Genomic DNA, 18,329 nt, shown 5'->3' with positions numbered 1-18,329 from the left:
TAAACAGATAGTTTTGGGTTACATTCAGGTATCACTAATAATGAATGATTATCAGGGATCATTATTAATTATGATAAATAATGAGATCCAGTTGGCATTAGATCACCTCGGGGCACCGCCCTTAAAGAAGGGAACAGAAAACTAAGTCAGTCTCATAAAAAGGTTCTAAACTGTCAGTTTGTATCTCTGATTAATAATTAACTTAATAACTAAAACCAAAAGTACCATAACAGCTGTGATGGTCAATGGTTGCACAATATTAAATAGAAAGCATTAAAAAAGATGAAAACACACATTATAAGTGAGAGAAGATGGTTGGCTGACCCTGAGTCTGTGTGAAGGACGGGGTGAAAGCCTGGACAGGGCAGGTTTTTAGGACTGGAGGCAACATTTCTGGCTCTGGATTAATCGCTCACCTCCTGCAGAGCTGCTGAAGCTTCACCTGTCCACGTCTGAACAGAGTTTACTGATGTTTGACCCTTTAGATCAGCTGGAAGTAAACAGGCACAACTAACAGGGAAATATCAGTCAGTACGTACAAGAGAGGACTTTGTAGCTGCCAGAAACATGATCAAGGATATTACTTATAACAGGTCTGAGGTCTGTTTCAGTAAAATCACCAGCTGCAACAATAATTCCATCTGTTTGTTTAGTCTGATGACGTCATAAAATTCCTGTCCTGTACATTTACAGTAACGGTTAAATTTTGGACTTCTTGTAAAAAATGAAGTAAAAGAACTTTTATTACCCACAAATGTAGATTAACTGTGGAGCCAGAAGAAAGTGACTCTGTACCCACACTGTCATGACTGCAGCAGGATAACATGGTGGCTGATTCTGTGATGTACAGTGACACCTGGTGGCAAGGTGTGGATGTTACACCTGGAGAAATGGTGGCCATGGTGTCACAATCACATCTTTCATTCAGAGATGAGAAACTATTTTCAGACACCAAGAAACAGTTCAAATCAGGAGCCTTGACAAAAAAAAACACAATGGCAAATTATTGTTATCAACATTTTTTATATTCCCTCGTGGACACAAATGAACATAAATATTAAAAACATTAAAATGTTGATTGATGAACAATATGGAAAATTATAATTTGTCAGACTCAGTAAAACATCGATACAAGGCAGTGGTAGTAAAAAGGAACATGCTGATCTCATTTGGTTTTCTCTGTTTCAGTAAAATGGATTGTTAACAGGCATTTATTTATTTCATGTAGTGTCACTTGTTCCAGACAGTAAACACAACTGTTAGGACCAGAAGGCTCTTCTGCTTTTGGACAACACGATACAGAGACAGACAGCATGTACGCTGGGTATCAGACTGCTGATGCTTATAAAAAGAAATGTCTGGATTGTGCATTTAACCCACTGGGTCAGTGAGAGCTGGTGTGAATCAACATGTGAACATTCACCAGAGATATAAACCATCCAGACGAGTCTTCTCTCTGTAACAGGTTCATGCTGTCATGATGTCGCCGTGTCCTCCGCTGCAGGAGGAGACCGGACACGATCGTTAATCCACATGTAGAACGGGACTTTTAGGGTCGCACACCTCAGGGTGAACGTGAACACATGGAGCACCGGCAGTATAAATACAGAGGAAGTGCCTGAGTTTGTGGCGCGGCTGTTAAAGTGCTGTATCACATACTGATGACCGTGATGACCACGCTGACAGGTACTGTGTTACCAGCTGGTCGGCTCGTCCTGCATCATTCATGCAGACTGTTTCATGGTGTTGTGCTTTGTTTTTAATCATACATTTACTGGTATCACACACAGTTCAATGCTTCTTCATATTAAGATGGTGAGAGGAATGTTAAAAGTAACCGAGGTAAAACATCAGGCTCATGTATACACAGTCAGGGTTCTTCAAAATAATATAAATCTTTGTTTGTTCTTATCTTATATACAGTAGGTGTACAGAGAGGTCAACAGGAAAAGAAGATTATGTTCAAATTCATTTAAAAGGGGGAACAGAATAAATCATTTTGCCCACTGATGATCAAAAACACACACATACGTACAATCTCAACGACTATCGACAGCTTCTCTCTAAAGAAAAAGGTCACACAGGAGGAATGTATAGGCGGCTACGACTGCTACAAACATGAGAGAAACACATGAAACACGTCTTCTGTTAAGTTATTCATATTGGTCTGCTGTCTGTGAGCTTCAACTTGAGATGAAACGTCCACACAAAGAGAGGTCTGATCCCACAACATGCACGCTGACAGCTCTGACTGTTTGTTGTGCTGCCAGCACCTTTTACTTTTATATAAATCTTGGATTGGCAGTGATCCGAATGACTCGGTGCACCAGTCACGTTGACTCGTTCTGCTCAGGAACTACTCGCTGTTTTACAGAACACGGTCCGTTACAGCGCCGACGTCTGGAGCGCCAGACGACTCAGACTAAGTCCGGAGGGGCAGCCAGCGTCCCAGCCCTTCCAAGAACCTCCGTACGTTTGTGACGTAGAAGTCGACGTTGTGAGTGAAGTCGGTGCAAATGTTGGAGTAAGTGTCCACCAGGGTGCAGTACAAGGCGGTCCCACCGATGCTGATCACCACGGTAACCACACACAGCAGGAGCAGGATCAGGCAGGAGTCTCCACCCACCTCGTCTGCAACAGAGAAGAGGACGAACGTGGTATTTATTCATTCATTCAGTAGAGTAAGCCTTCATTTTCTGAGGATGCTGAGAAATGAACACAGATAAGAAGCTGTGTGACAGTCTGATGGTGTCAAACATGCACTTTGAAGGTTCTGGATGAGTTAAAGTGCACCTTGCTCGATGCCGTCCTCCGGCTCGCTGAAGCGAACTTTGCGTTTGGAGTTCTGTTTGGTCACGTCGTTGCTCGGAGGAGGCAAACCGTCCAGCGACGCTCTCCTCCTCTTCAGGATGGAGACCAGACCGTCTGGGGAGGAACTCTGAAGGAGACACAGAAACATTAATGTTTCCTCTTCTCTCTGTTCAACCAGGCTGTTGGATCTGTAAAATGTTGTGGTAATATTCTATCAGTAAAGGTTTGTTTAAAACCTGCGTTGTTATGTACATGATGCTAAAGGTCGTAACAAACCACAGTTTCACTGCAAGAAATCAAACTACAAGCTTTTGACTCAGCCATTATCATCATCCTCAGTCTCCATCTGCACCATCTTAAAATTAACATCCAACATGTGACATGATGCCAAAAGTGCCATAAAACAGACAAATCAACAGTGTTAAATGTTACTGAGGCAAAGCTTCCAACTGACTGAGGTCACACAGGCCACACTGGATCTCTGGGAAGCAGTGAGGCCCAAAAGTACACCTGCAGTCACCTTGTTTTAAATCAGGGGAATAAAACCACAGAATAAAACGAGCTACATCCTGTAAGATGATCAGCGGTGAGGAGTGAGCAGGCTGCAGACTGACTCACACTGTGTTGTTGGTATCAGACGACAGACGACCAACCGGAGAGGAGCCACAGAAAGCTTGGCTGAGGACGCACAGGTGCAACAACACAACACAACTATTTATTCTGTTATATTGGAGAGACACAGCAGGCCAACTGGTGTGTCTCAGCTGTGCATCGTCATGGAGGCGAGTTCAGAGCTGCAGTTACACAACACGGTCAGCAGAGGTCAGCAGTGAGAGCAACTCCCCCTGCAGAGCTTTACAACAACACCCACCCTGATGAAAACCTTTTGACCTGATCATAATCTGCACACAAACCACAGGGCAGAAACAGTAACACGCAGCTCGGTCGTATGTCGAGCTGCCGGCATCATCTGCTGCCATCACAGGTCAATCATCCATCGAGGTCAGTGGGTCAACAGCATGACGAGTCACGCACCGGTCGCCTCCTTCAGTCACATCTGCACAGAGGCACCGTCAGAACCCCTGGAGGTCGTGACAGCCTGGTTCTGGTCCAGGTCCTGTTGTTTTGGTTTCATTGTGTGTGAGTGTTTTATGTTTCCTGGTTCTGTGCTGTCTTTCTCCCTCCTTCCTGTCTTCTGGTGCTCCTCAGCAGCCTGGTTTTTCCCTCCACACCTGTGCTCAGTCTGATTCAGTAGCCCCGCCCTGTCACCTGAGTTCCTCCTCCTCCTTCACACCTGCACCTCATCTCCCTCATCAGGTCAGTTTGTTCTGAAGTCTGTGTTGTTCCCTCACTCTTTGTTCCTCCGTCTGTTCAGCTCTCATCCTCACGTAACTCCTGTTATCCTGCGTTCCTTCGTCCTTTCGTTTGCCAGATTTTTTGTTACTCGTCTGTTTGCTTCCTGGATTCTGTGGACTAATGATCAGTTTTCATTAAATCTCGCTCTTTTCTGTTGAATCCACCGGCCTTTTGTCTGCATTCGGTTCCTGTTTCTGCCTGCGTGACAGTTCCAGAAAACTCTTGAGGCAGACTGTGAAATGACAGCGAGAGCAAATAATTCAGATTTCTAAATCTAAAGCCAATGACGATCGGACGATATTCTCTCTGAGCGATACAGCTGCTGGAGTCCTTTAATATATGCTGAGTGTTACTTCAGTAATGCCATGAAACAAAGTTGTGTTATTATGTGTGTTTTTGTCACAATAATTCAGTCGACAGTGCAGGAAATCATTCCTGTTTGCTTCAGGTACTATTTTAAATTCACATAGTAAATCATCCACATTAACAGTGTTTTTATGCTCGGCTCTGATTTGATGATGATGTTAAAATATTTGATATCAAGTTTAGTTTAAGAGCTCTACAGTGAGCAGCTGTCAAGTTAGAAATAAAGACTTTTCCTTCAGACGTTTCTCGTTCAGGCAAACGGTCTTAAATGTCTTAAAGGTCACAGTCTGCTAACAGAAGCTGCTTTCTCCCACAGAGAACTCTGGTCCTGAAACACCTCGTCAGTGTAGTCACGACTTTGTGACATCACAGTGTGTCCTGAGAGTACAAATGGAGGACAAACTTTTGAATGTCATCATTATTTCAGTTGATGCTTTTTTTCCTGTTTCCAGCAGTTTGTCTGAGCCGCGGTGACGTCTCGCTGCAGCCAACCGGTGACAAGCTCCTGTCTCACTTCCTGTAATGCTGCTTCATAATAAAACCTTTGAAATGACTAAATAACAGGGCGCTTTTATTGTGAAGAAGTTATAGTAAATGAAAAACCCCAAAATAACGTCTTTTAAAATCAGTTTTGATCTCAGAGCTTCTGGAGACTCAGATTTTAAAATCAAGTCTCCATCTACTTTAGTTGTTATAATGCGGCGACACCATTTTACTCTGAAGCTCCAGAAATGTTTCCTGGACAACAAAACCTCAGATGATGACTGAACTTTCACATTTTGATGAACATTAAGCCATAAAGTTTTTCCAGAACTGAGCGTCGCTGCTACGTATGTTTTGAATTACATATCAAGCCACACAGATTGTGTTTCTGCAGCAGTGACTGAAAAAGAGAAGTAGAAAATAAAAAAAACCCTCATGAAATGAGACTCAGTGTTTTCATTGCATGTTAAATTGGTCCCGCCTGTTTAAACCTCCACTGGATTATATAACAGCCATGATCTTGAAGCCTTCAGCCTGTTCTGATTGTTTTTGGTATAACTCTGATTTCATCTCCACCTCCAGGATGAAGCCCGACCCCTCCAGCTCAGGACACGAGCCTCTGGCAGGGGCTCGGTCATCTGGCCTGGTGGACATCCCAAGTGTCAGAACACACCAGCGGACATGGGTGGAGGTTTTTGGAAAACAGAGGAGTAGGCGATGATCTCACCGAGGAGACCGCAGAGATCATTTGTGGGCGTGTCAGAGTACGACCTCGACACACACAGTCGTTCTTTCTGCAGGCGGGAAGTGCAACAGGCGGTAAACACAGAGGAGATCAGGGAGAGGACGGACAAGATATTCATACCCGTCCTGTAACTCTGTCTGTTTGTGATTGTATTTGTATCGTGTGTTCTTACCCCCTCTGTGTTGGACAGCTTGGCCAGGTCCTTGTCTGAAGCCTGGGGGACTCCTGTCGGCCACTCCACCTTCACCTCCTCCTCCTCGGGCGTCTCCTCACACGGCTCCTCCTCCTCCTCCTCTTCTACCTCCTGTCCTTCCTCATACGTCTGTTCCTCACCTCCCTCCTCGTCCTCCTCACCCCTCTCCTGATGTCTTGTCCGTAGTACAGGAGGCTCCTGTTCGTCGCCCTGGTGCGCTGCATCAGGCTTGTCAGCTGGAATGCAGGTGAAACGGGACACAGAGTTATTGATTATGGATTATCACTTCGTGTATGTGAACTGTGTACTGATAGAAGCTCTGTGCAGCCTCATGTGTCTGAGGATTAGTGGGTCACGGCACTGACGGTACCACGGTTAAAGATTTGGAAGTTTACTCATATAAGTGATGAAAAAAATCAGACATCGGCCTTCAGTTACTGATCAACAGGCAGAATAGATGATGGAGGAATAGAAAAAGAAAACCTGACCATCCATCACATTTCAAGCGATTAAGTGCTGTTTAATATATGAACGTATTGTATCAAGAACAGTTAGATCAGCCTGCAGCTTCACGGTCGAAGGCCTCTGTGCACCAGAGAATATGATGATGTCACAGTGACGTTGACCTCTGACCTTTTTTATATCAACGTCACCACTTTGTCATATTCTGCTGTAAGTCAGATGTGTTTTACCTTCATCACGACAGGACTGCAGCGTCTCGCTCTTGCTCCGGATGTTTGTCAGCGTTGCGTTCGGCGTGCTCTGTCGAATCAAGCACAGGATACGCAGGATAAATGATCACGGATGGAGCAAAGGTCAAAATAGAGAGGGAAGGTTTAGATGTCTTACCTGTTCGACGCCGACAGTCGGTCTGAGAGATGAGATAAAGGACAGATCGAGACAAAGGAAAGTGAAGACGGCAGGAGGAGGAAGAGGAAAGAGGGAGAGGAAGAGACAGTTGTGACTTAATTTCCTTAATCATGTTGTTTTCTACTGGTGTTGGTTTCCATGTGTTATGAATGTTTTTTGCCCGCTCTTGTAAATGAAACAATATTCTGCAGACATCTGCTCTCACAAATCAAATCCACCTGCGCCGAATGTCCGCGGGCTGCAATAACATACCAAGACAGTCCCAGGAAAGGTGGGACACAACAGCGTCTGGCCCGCAGACATGCAGTATTTGTCTGAGTCTGCGAGGAAATCGCTCTCCTGCAGAAATGCCCTGTCAGAAATATAGATTTGCTTAGATCTTTTTTCCAGTCAGTCCCGCGCGTGTCTGTATCCTCGGTGAATCTTCATGCATTACGTGACTCCTCAGTGTGTCCACATGGGAGACAGAGATGGAGGTCGATCACAGTGAAGGAAAATGGGCGCTAAAAGGTTTCTGTCTGACAGCGATGAGGCGATGGGAGGAAACAGCACGAGATGAGAAGCTGAGCCGCTTCACAGTGGATGAACTGACGTGTGGGAAACATTAATAAATATATGTTTGATGGCAAAATCTGAGTTTAAGCTTTCTCAAAGGAAGAGAGAATTCAGGACTTGTGTATGAGTTCAGGCTCTCTCCTGTTTATCTCCGGCCGTGCAGAGCACTTTGAGTTCATGTGATGATCCCGTGGTGCTGTGTCAGGTGTACCTGAGGTGCGTGCTGCAGATCTGGCTCAGGATCTCGATGTGTTTCTGACTGACGCCGTCCGTCTCAGCAGGCACACTGCTCCCGGCGTTCTTCCTCTCTCTCCACTGGCTCTCTGGAAACACGCACATTTCACAGAGTTACACTCAGAGTTTGAGCGCTGATAAAACTGTACAGAGGGAAGAAACAGAGGCGCTGCAGTACCCCAGTTGTCCTGTAGGGCGGCGAGGTTGGACAGCAGCCGTTCGTGGTAGAGCTTCTCCAGCTGTAGGAACTGGATGGCCCACTGGTCTGATGAGCATCAGCAGTTAAAGACACCAACCACAAATCAGGTCGGCTGCAGTCGAGACGATCCTGAGTCTGGCGCATCATTCAAAAAGAAACCAACGAAATATAGAATCAAAGTCGAGGATTAGAATTAAAATGTTACATCCACTTTTTCCTTCTGCCCTTTACAAACAGTCGGAGTTATTATAGTTTTGTGTTTTCATCTCGGTTTAGTCTGTTTACTTGGTTTAAATGTCAGCAGCGACATTTAAGAAGTTCAGAATAGGTGTTACGATACAAACACAGGACGTAGTGAAGGCTACAAATCCTCAGAGGCGTGGCCTGTGTGGGCGGGGCCTACCTGTGCCTCTAGCACACACCTGCAGCTCATCAGCTCTGGTTTTCTCTCAACCTGCTGCCAGATGTTCTAAGATCCAGTTTCCGCCCGTCCTGGCGGTACATGGCCACGCTGCTCTTGTGTGTTCTTGTGCTCTGCACCATCAACCCTTCAACCTCTCCCCTGTCTTGGTTTCCTCTTTTGGCTCCGACTTACAAACCACCTACAAACACGTCTCTCTGCGCTGCTTTAGTCTCTGTACATCTTTTTTTTTTTATTGCCCTCCTTCACAAATCCTCCTTCCCGTCACATTAAGCCCTCTCACATTCTCCTTTGGACGTAAACACACAACACACACAGTCGTCCGTGCTGCAACACAGGAAGACAGCTGTTACCGGGCAGAAACGAGCCTTCAGGGCTCTCAGCCAAAGTATGGGGAACACCCAGCGACAGAGAGGCTGATGCACGAGTAGAAACAACAAGGACAGATAGCAGGAAAGACCTCCAGACAACCACTGAGTAACTTGTTGCCTTTCTCATATAGCTGAATATTATGACTTGGCCTTCATCAGACCAGCACAGGCCTCTGATGCCAGGCTGCAGATCTTTCTTCATCATCACATGTGTGAGTCCGGTCATGGCTGGCAAATATCACAGGACATAAAGACAGAAGAGATCGGGTCACTTGAAAGGATACAGTCCTCTTTGAGCGAGTAGGCCTCTGCGATCTGAAACACAAAGATAACTGAGTCAACAGGAGGTAGAACGATGATTTGATCCACAGAACTGTACAACAGAACTGTAACTCAGTGACTCAGAAGTGTGTTTGAGTCGCTGCTGTGTTAATTAGGCTTTTCGAGCAAACGTAGATGTTTTATTTTTTTGGTTAAATTCAACAAATTCCTTTCAAGATGAAGATCACATGACGGCGCGGAGCCACGCAGACGCCCTGTCAGACACGAAGTCACATGCAACCACTCACGGTCTGGATTAACGTGTCTCTTGTTTCAGCTTGTTAAGAGTCCAGAAAGTTTCGCCTCCTCAGACATTCTTCTGTAATAATGTGCAACTAATGGATTAATCTGCAGACTGTTTTCTAGATCGTCAACACGCCTACAACACACTGTAGAGAAATGCTCATTGTAACTTCTCAGAGCTGAGCGGGACTTTGTTCTATCACGTAGAATGATTAATTTGTCAATATAACACTTGAAGTTGTGCCATTAATGATGGAAAAGCTCACCCTCATATGTGACATCATGCATCTGTTACCAACAAGATAAAACAGATGATCAAACTGCATTCATGTTGAGAGGAAGGTCACTTCTATTATCTCAGTTTCCCTGGAAATACACAGAGTCTGATGTCAGGAAACTGCAGCGTAACGGAACCTGGTTTAGGCTGCCGACGGTCAAGATTTCCCGTCCCCGATGAGTCTGAGATATTCGCTTAAGAAGACAAGTGTTCAGCTGCTGAGTCCACAAACGTAACGTGCATTTTTAAGCTAGTAAGCGCTGTGTCACAGAAACAGCAGAGTAATACTTGAAGTGATCAGCAGTGGTGTTTCAGTACGATACGATATTTGTCAATATCACAAAGTCTGCCACGATTTTCGATTGGACTGGTTACAGGAGCCTGCGATCGATATGAGATGATGTCATATCTCCATTTAACACAATCAGTTACATTTATATCAACTCACAAAAAGCAACTAAAACATGATTTGACAGTTGGAGATATTATTTTATCAACGGTCTGTCTGTTGTCTTTAATAAAAACAAATCTCTGTTGGAAAACAGCTGAGCACGGACGCAAAACGAATTTCAAAATAAAGGCGTGTCTCATCTCTGCTCAGGTCTGACCACATCTGTATCCACTGCATGTACATACGTATGAACCCTGTATGTTTGAAGGAACTGACATCTGTGGACTGAACTGATCACTTGTGTTATTAAGTCGGCTGATATATGATCAGACAGTATAAATATCCTCCATCATTCTGCTCACTCTGCATCTTTTTCAAATCAGCTCCGACTCTTAAGTGCCAGTGTTGGTTGAAAACTTCACTTGGACTTTAAAATGAAGCCGTGTAAACATAGTTAGAAATCATGTTTGACCAGGAGCAGGCGTGCAAACCTCCGGACAGTAATTACATGTTAAAGCTACACAGACACTCTTCTGCTGCTTTGGTTCATGTTCTTGACTTTTTCTTTTGGGTATGTTTGGTATTTAACAAATGGATTCAGGCTGTGAAATGTATCCAGTTCAAATATGACCAAACATGGACCCTCGAGTGAAACTCTGACCCTGTCTCTTCTCAGCGAGCCGACGGCTGCAGCACTCACAGATTCCTAATAAATGGACCGTATTTATTACAGCGATTCCTCTGATCACCAGAACCGTGACGCAGCTGCTGTTGTCGAATGAATATTTGCACTCTCCTTTCCTTTTTCAGTATTTGAAGCCGTTGTTGCATGAGTAAGTGTGAGGAGCAAAGGGTTGTCAGTTCAAATCCCCACAGCGGCCGAGTAGATCAGCTGAACACATTTCCTCCTTGAGTGAATTCTGCTGGCTGCATTCAGACCAAATCCATCGATCAGACACCATGTTGTGAACTGGAGTGTGTTCAGTGTGGTGGGCGACTTACTTTTAAAAAGTAAGTTACAAGTTACTTCCCCCAAAATGTAACTGAGTTAGTAAATGAATTACTCCACCATAAAAGTAACTAGTTACCAGGGAAAGTTACTATTACTTGTCTAAGAATTTGGGTGTTTTTTGAGTGTTTGAGTTTCTTAAATTATAACCCGAGCTGTGTCGGTGCATTTTCATGCCCTAACAAGCTTTTCTGACACGACTGGGAAACACCAGCTCAGAGATTTGTTATATTTGTCTCAGCTCAGGGAGAAAACACACTCAGGGATCAGATCACACAGGAGTACTGCCAAACACACACACACACACACACACACACACACACAGTGGATGTAAGCATAAAGAAACTCAAAAACAAACGTAGATGCAGACACACCCACACACGAAGCCTTTCTGTCGGACTAAATAAAGACTCATATTCCCTCTGGATATGAGAGAAGAAGAACACACACACACACACACACACACACACACACACACACACACACACACACACACACACACACACACACACCTGGTGCAGCGAGTGTGGCAGCAGTGTGTAGTCGCTGTTCTCTCTGAGCGACTGCAGGGAGGCCAGCAGCTCTGGGCTCGGGCCCGGCAGTCCATCTCCAGAGACACTTCCTGGGAAACACACAACGCAAACAAACACCAAGAATGAAACACACCTAATGTTTGGGACAGTTTGTACGTTCTGATCCCAGTTTCTTTACTGCTGTGATCCTGCTCAGCATTTCAGTTCATGTGATCAGTCGGTGAGAACCTGATGTCATTCTGATTTGTAGGATCTCGTATTTGTTGGTATTCTTCTTCGATCTGTGTTTTACAGATGAAAGAGGTGCCACATTAAATCCCTGCGGTTCTCCTCTGTATGTTAGAGGAGGGAAATCATGGGGACAGTTACATCTGTCTTAAAGCTAACAGCTTAGCATAGTTTAGCTTAGCTTAGCATGGAGACTGGAAACAGGAGCTAACCTGACTCTTCCCACAGGGCATCCAAGCATCCTTGGTCTCTCTCCTGGTTACCACAAACAAACAAACTCATCTTGACAACCGGACTCATGAACCCCACAAGAACCAGACACGTTCATTTTTATTCTTTGGTTTTAGTGCAAATCAAACAAATGAGACGCCACATATTAATGAATCGTTGTGAATAATAATTAGAGCTGCTGTGAGGCTCAGCCAGGACAGCTGTTTCCCTGTTACCAGTCCTTATGGCAGGCTTGGCATTTTATCTGTCTACTGCATCTTGCACAGTTGTAACAGTATCACACTGACGATCGGTCCTCAGACACACAGGGTGAACACATTACCAGCTGCAGTAGAGTGGACGGGAGTGACTGGGAGTGTGACACAGTGATCTACAACCTAATACAAGTGAGACGGGAGCGTAAACAACCTCAGATGCTCCTTCGACTCCTTAGTGACCCTGTCCTCCACAGCTGTGATGCTAATGGCTAACACGTCTACAGACAGAGAGAGAAACACCTGGCCAATCATTAAAGACTGCTTCAGTGTCAGTTCAGATCTTCCTGCAGGGAGTTCCCGAGCTGAGGACAGGCTGAGTTCCTGACAGCGAGAGCCTGACTGCTGTCAGTCTCCAGCCAGGACTCAGGAACAGCCTGAGGATCAGAGGCTCTGGCTGACAGAGGAGCCAAACCATGAGAGCGTTTTAAATCAAATCACAATCACTCCGAAATCAGCTGAAAAACCTTCTGGTGGCCAGTGAACAGAGGCTACAGCTGGGCTGATAAAGGCCACACACACTTGGTAGATGCTAAAGCTAACTGACGGCCAAGCTGCCTGCAGCCGACACTGTGACAACTGAGTCACTGTTAGCTGAAGCCGTCCGCTGCAAATCTTGCATAACCTCCAGCTGCAGATGTAGCCTATAGCGCTCTGCACGCATCCAACAGTCCCGGCTCCGGCTTCCTCACAGCTTAAAATCATCCTGATCATCTCAAGCTTTCTTCCCGGCGTACTCGTCAGTTTGTGGTCCACAGATGGACGATCAGCTGTGAGTTATTGGCAGAATCATGTGTGTTATCTTTCCACTGTGTCTCTGCTTATTGTGATGAGATCAGTGAAGTCAGTCTAGGGTTGTTTTAGGGAAGATAAACCACCTTTGAGAGACACACTGAGGTGCAGAAACATGGAAAGCACAAAGCGGTCGTATATAAGTTAGAAAATAAAGTGTAGAGAAGTGTTTCACCTGTCACACTGTCGATGCACACGCCATCCTGCTCATGTGTCGTCTCAGCGTCGGGACCTTTCAGCGGGACGGCGTTCTTGTTACCCATCACCTCGGCCACCGCAGCGGTCGCCTCCTTCCCCAAAAGTTTGTCTGAGACCCTCCAATGGGCCGTGGCTGGAGCTCCCGTTGTTTTTGTCAGACCCTCACTGAAAACACATGAATTGTTTCTGTTTTATCAGAGCGCTTCCTTCGACTGAGATAAGCAAACTACTTTCTGGGCTCCCAGAAAGGATTCAAGGGCGTCCTGAGCGCTGGAGGTCTCTGCAGGTTTGGTTTGTGATCACTCTTGACGGAGCATGTGATTTAATCCGCCATGGCCTCTCCTGGGTGGTCAAGAAAAAAAAGGAGATCTGAAGTGTCTCCAACATAGTCTGTGAAGGCCCGGCTGTGGAGGAGGATGTTCTAAGATCCTGACAAACGTCCGCTGTCCTCTAAAGAATCACTGCAGCCTGTTTGTCCTCGTCCTCGGGAAGCTGTCAGGAGAAAAAACAGGGACATATTAAGAAATGTTGAGCAGAGCAGAGGCCAGTCTGAATGCAAAGAGGAGATGATGTAAATGGGCGTTATGTCACTGAGTGAAAGGGTCGTCTTTGTGTCTGAACCATGACTGCCCATCGAGGCATGGTGGAGTGCTCCAGTCTGAACAAACCCCAGTCTGAAAATAACATGGCAGCATCAGTGTGGATGTTCCACTGCAGACAGACTGCGCTGCTTCTGTATCCTGTAACAGTGTTCAGCCACGTCAGCAGCTCGGTGAGGCTGGATACTGTTGTACAAACATCTTTATATCTCCTAAATCTCAGCAGCTAAAAACTTTCAGCCCTTCAGATATCTCATCATATATTATGTATTGCATGAAGAAGAGTCTTGAGCATCTCTGTCGGCCTGCAGCTGATGTTTTTTATCCAGACGAACGGGGTTCAGGATTGAGTTTCTCACCGCAGGTTCATGAGGGGAGTACCTGCAGCTGTGGACAAAAGGCTGCTCTGATCCTGACCTACACACAGCACTGTGTCCTCAGAGACTCTCTCCACCTGCATCCATCTGTCCTGTTGTAGTGGTGCATTTTTTAAAACACAATCTTATTAAAACATGGCTTCCTCTCTCAGTAGAGGACGGACAGCAGCGGCTGACACGCTGAACATAAATCTATATTTCCACCTCATGAAACCTACATTTTCAGCCTGAGTGGTCCCATGTGATGCGAGACGTTCACACGGCATGTTAGAAGTCACATGAACGCTGCGAATTCAGCAACATGGAATGTGACATTAAGTACAAACGCTGGGAGCTGCGAGTGACTCACAGGATGTGTAGCATAAAACGAAGGATGAAGCAGGAGGACGAGAGGCTGCGTGGGTTTGATCTAAAACACTCTGACAGTTCTGGGTCAGTTTTTACATGGTGAGGTTCCTCCTGTGAACCACTACATGCTGTGGACACTTCTACATCAGTACTTTATAAACACTTTGAGTCTTTCCTCTGCTTTGCATGTACGATATGTTACTGCTGCGTATTTTTCAGAGATGTGATTAAGGTTTTTTAGTTATTTTTATGATGCTTTCAGGGAGTCGTTCCTTTATGACAGGCAGGTAGCAGAGCGGAGCAGGTTTAGCTGGACTAATAGAAGATACTGAGACAGTCAGCTTAGCTCTGCCTTTCTTGCAGGACCTGCCCGACTCAGCCTGACTGGCATCTATCACTTTCCTAACGAAAAGGCCTCTGTGGCTCTGTGGTGCAGAGAAGTTCAACTGGTCGGCTCCTTCTTCTTCTTCTTCCCATCAGAAAAAACAAAACAAGTGAAAGCAGTTTTAGCATCCTCCAGGCTCAGTGAGTCCAAACTGTCTCGTCCATGTTCAGTTCTGCTGCTGTGGTCAGAGTCCAGAGAGGACAGAGGACGATGACAGGACGGGAGAAAGTGTCCTGCTGAGAAAAATAATGTGATTACTGTAAATTAAAGCATGTAAACCTTTTTCTGCCAGGACCCCCTGATGAGAGTGTGAACCTGAGAGTCATCACCATGTGATCTCTTTATAAAAGAGAAGAAGAAGAAACATGGCACACAACTGGGTGAGCGTGCGTGCGTGCGTGTGCGCGCGTCCAGGTTACGCAAAGTGCACATGTGCATCACCAGCGAGCTGCTGACGCGTCCATCCACTGTGGGACCGTTTACATGATCAATGAAGTGTTTCCAGTGAGTGCTGAGAGTCGAGCAGAGCAGCTCGGGCTGCAGCTGACAGTCTCTGGAACATTCACCACCAACTGTGTTTTATTTTCCTGCGCATCCATCTTAAATCCGCTGTGAGGGTGTTCCAGTTCCCTCCGGTGATGCGGACAGACACGCAAACCTCTCGGTACCAAACTGCATGAGAGGTAAATGTCACATCATCCCTCAGAGCACACACACACACACACACACACACACACGCGCACGCACGCCACAGGACGGAGGATGGAGACGCGCACTCACCGCTGGATGATGTCGTGTGATGGTGTTTGTCCTCCTCCGCGTCATGAAGCTTCAGTCTGTCATCTGTCCGTCTGCTCTCTCTCTCTCTCTCATGCTTCTTGTTTACGGTCCGATCCGGGGATTTTTCTGCTTCACCTCCTCCTCCTCAGTGCAAAATATATATATCCATCCCTCCATGTCGGGCTGGTGTGTGGCGGATGCTGCCATCTGCTGGCAGCTGTGTCGCACTGGCTGCTCAGGTTATGTAACAGGAGCGAGCTGGTCATATGATGCTGGGGGGTGTTAAGCTGATGAACCGTACACCGGATTACAAGGGAAAGAGTGAGAATAAACACGGTCTGTGCGTTGTTATTGTTGGTGTTACATAAGTGTTATAGAAGAGAAAAAGCGTTAGAGTGATCAGATCCATGTGAGGCACCACAGGCGGTCCTGACAGCAGAGCTGGATGCTCCTCAGGATCCACTGTCAGCACCACCTTCTCTGAAACAAGCCTCATCAAGCTAATCATCAGCTTCACACAGGAATCTGTGTAGAAACTGAGAGACTGTGACTCACTGAGACCGAGAAACTGAAGAGAAAGCAGAAGTTGGGACAAGATGTCCTGCAGGAGCCATTTTATGTTGAGGAAATATCATTTATGCATCAGTGCAACGCTCGGACACAGAGACTGTGTGTTAGAGAGATTTCCACTCCGGTGCTGGTGACAGAGTGAGATTCAAAAATCTCCTGATTAGATTCAGCAACTGTTTATAAATCACATCAAGATTAATATGAGACGAGACTGTAAAACAGAAACTGTGGTTGTAGTTCATAAAACAAAAACTAGACCTTTACAACCTGGCGAATAACTGATGCAGTCACAAAGATAAACTTTGGTTTTGATCTGATTAATCACAACTGATCCCGAGCATCTGAAGATAAGTTAGTGATAAGATAAGTTTCCACCCGGCACATCACCACAGCTGGGAGTTGATGTTTAACACACAAAAGTCTCAGGTGGAGTTTGGAGGACGATGCTGCAGCAGATGCTTCCGTATCTTCTGCCTCGACACCTCGCTCGCTCTCGTTTACCTGATCAGACTGTTGGTCTCGTGACGCTGATGGTGGAGTAGCAGCTTTCTGTCTGTGCTCCTGCAGCTCGGCGTCTTTCCTTGCTTGTATTTGTGGGGTTCGTGTTGCTTATGTGAGCCGTTATCTTCGGGCGGTCTATGAACAAGCCTGGCACTCAGAAAACACTCGTCTCGTCACGAAATCTGGCAGACTTGGAGAGAATCCGTCGTCTTCTGGCAGCTCCACCAGCACAGCCGATGACAGTTTGGTGGAAAGAATCTGTGTGGAAGGTGTGGAACCCTCTTTAGATAGAAAGACTGAAACAGTGTTGAAACGGCTTGAAGTCGCGTTGAACGTTGAACACGAGTTACTGAAGCTGTTACTGAAGAGGACGCTGCAGATCTAAGCTATCTGACGCTGAGAGTTTGCCGACCTGGAGAACAGAATCCAGCGGTGTAATATCCGGCTCGTTGGGCTCCCGGAAGGCTGTGAGGGTGCCAACCCTGTCACTGTCTTCAAAACCTGGTTACCAGAGCTTCTAAACATCAGCCTTATAGGTGGGTCGGTGAAACTTGACCCTCCAGACATGATCTGTTGTGTTCGTCCCACTGAAACTGTACAAAATGGACAAATCCACTGAAATCACAGCTTGTTACAAGATACAAGGATTTAAAAATGAAACGACATCTGAGTCCTTTGAGTTTTGCTGCTATACATAATTTATATTAAAGTAATGAATATGATAAATACTGTAATAAATGAGATGTAGTCTGACATCAAACTCTACCTGCGCTGAATGAAGCACAGCAGAAATAAACAACACAGCTCTTCTTTCTGATATCTTTCTCTCCAGACAAATACTCATTTAAATAGTTTCCTCATGTGAACCTAAAATTTAATCCCACACCTTCATCCCAAAATAGATGTTTTGTGTGTGTGTGTGTGTGTGTGTGTGTGTGTGTGTGTGTGTGTGTGTGTGTGTGTGTGTGTGTGTGTGTGTGTGTGTGTGTGTGTGTGTGTGTGTGTTGCTACCCATTCCCTCATGAATGGAAGACTGTGGTTTTCACATCTGCCTTCAAGTTTGTGGAACTTGAAAATGAGGCTGAACAATGAGGAAGTGGAGCAGAAAGAGAAGATAAACGTGTGTGTGTGTGTGTGTGTGTGTGTGTGTGTGTGTGTGTGTGTGTGTGTGTGTGTGTGTGTGTTGCCAGTTTATCTCTCTTCCCTGCAACTGACTCTATAATTGGGTTGCTTTAGGGCTCGACTCTGCTCGCTCTCTTTACCTTTTCACTCGCTGCCGACTGCATGAGAACTCATTCTGCTCTTATTGTTGTAATACATCACAACACACACACACACACACACATACACACACACGCTTGCATGAACATGCATACATACACAATAACAATGCACACTCTGACCACAACATATGAGCAGCAGCTGCATGATCACTTTATTTTTTTTGTAAATCAAAGATTCACAGTTTTGCAAATGTTTTACAAACACAGATCACTGAGAGTCGCGGTGGTTTATTAACAGTGACGTACAACATGCTGATTAATAGGATTCACAAAACAGACATCCAGTGTGTGTGTGTGTGTGTGTGTGTGTGTGTGTGTGTGTGTGTGTGTTCCGTATGTTAAAATGCATCGATCCAGGTAGAAATCCTGGCATTGTCCATTGATTACCGTCCGTCAGTCCGTCCT

At 45.6% G+C, this 18,329-nt stretch overlaps 1 protein-coding gene and 1 long non-coding RNA gene across 2 annotated transcripts; one reads left to right on the top strand and one right to left on the bottom strand.

Moving 5' to 3' along the window:
• Positions 1–1,174: 1,174 nt before the first annotated feature.
• Positions 1,175–15,886, bottom strand: cnstb (consortin, connexin sorting protein b). The gene is made up of 11 exons (XM_037087040.1): positions 15,571–15,886; positions 13,059–13,573; positions 11,358–11,467; positions 8,889–8,919; positions 7,792–7,878; positions 7,591–7,702; positions 6,804–6,825; positions 6,647–6,716; positions 5,934–6,190; positions 2,794–2,938; positions 1,175–2,631 (listed from the first exon to the last, which is right to left on the bottom strand). The coding sequence occupies exons 2-11, from the start codon at positions 13,144–13,146 to the stop codon at positions 2,423–2,425; spliced, it is 1,131 nt and encodes a 376-aa protein (XP_036942935.1). The 5' UTR covers positions 13,147–13,573; positions 15,571–15,886; the 3' UTR covers positions 1,175–2,422.
• Positions 4,984–6,085, top strand: LOC119012855. The gene is made up of 3 exons (XR_005072618.1): positions 4,984–5,052; positions 5,599–5,835; positions 5,952–6,085. It is a non-coding gene; the product is annotated as an uncharacterized LOC119012855 (long non-coding RNA).
• Positions 15,887–18,329: the final 2,443 nt, after the last annotated feature.

This window comes from Acanthopagrus latus, chromosome 22 (assembly GCF_904848185.1).
Source record: "Acanthopagrus latus isolate v.2019 chromosome 22, fAcaLat1.1, whole genome shotgun sequence".
In the NCBI taxonomy this organism is placed as follows: domain Eukaryota; kingdom Metazoa; phylum Chordata; class Actinopteri; order Spariformes; family Sparidae; genus Acanthopagrus; species Acanthopagrus latus.
This window is presented reverse-complemented; position numbering and strand designations above follow the sequence as displayed.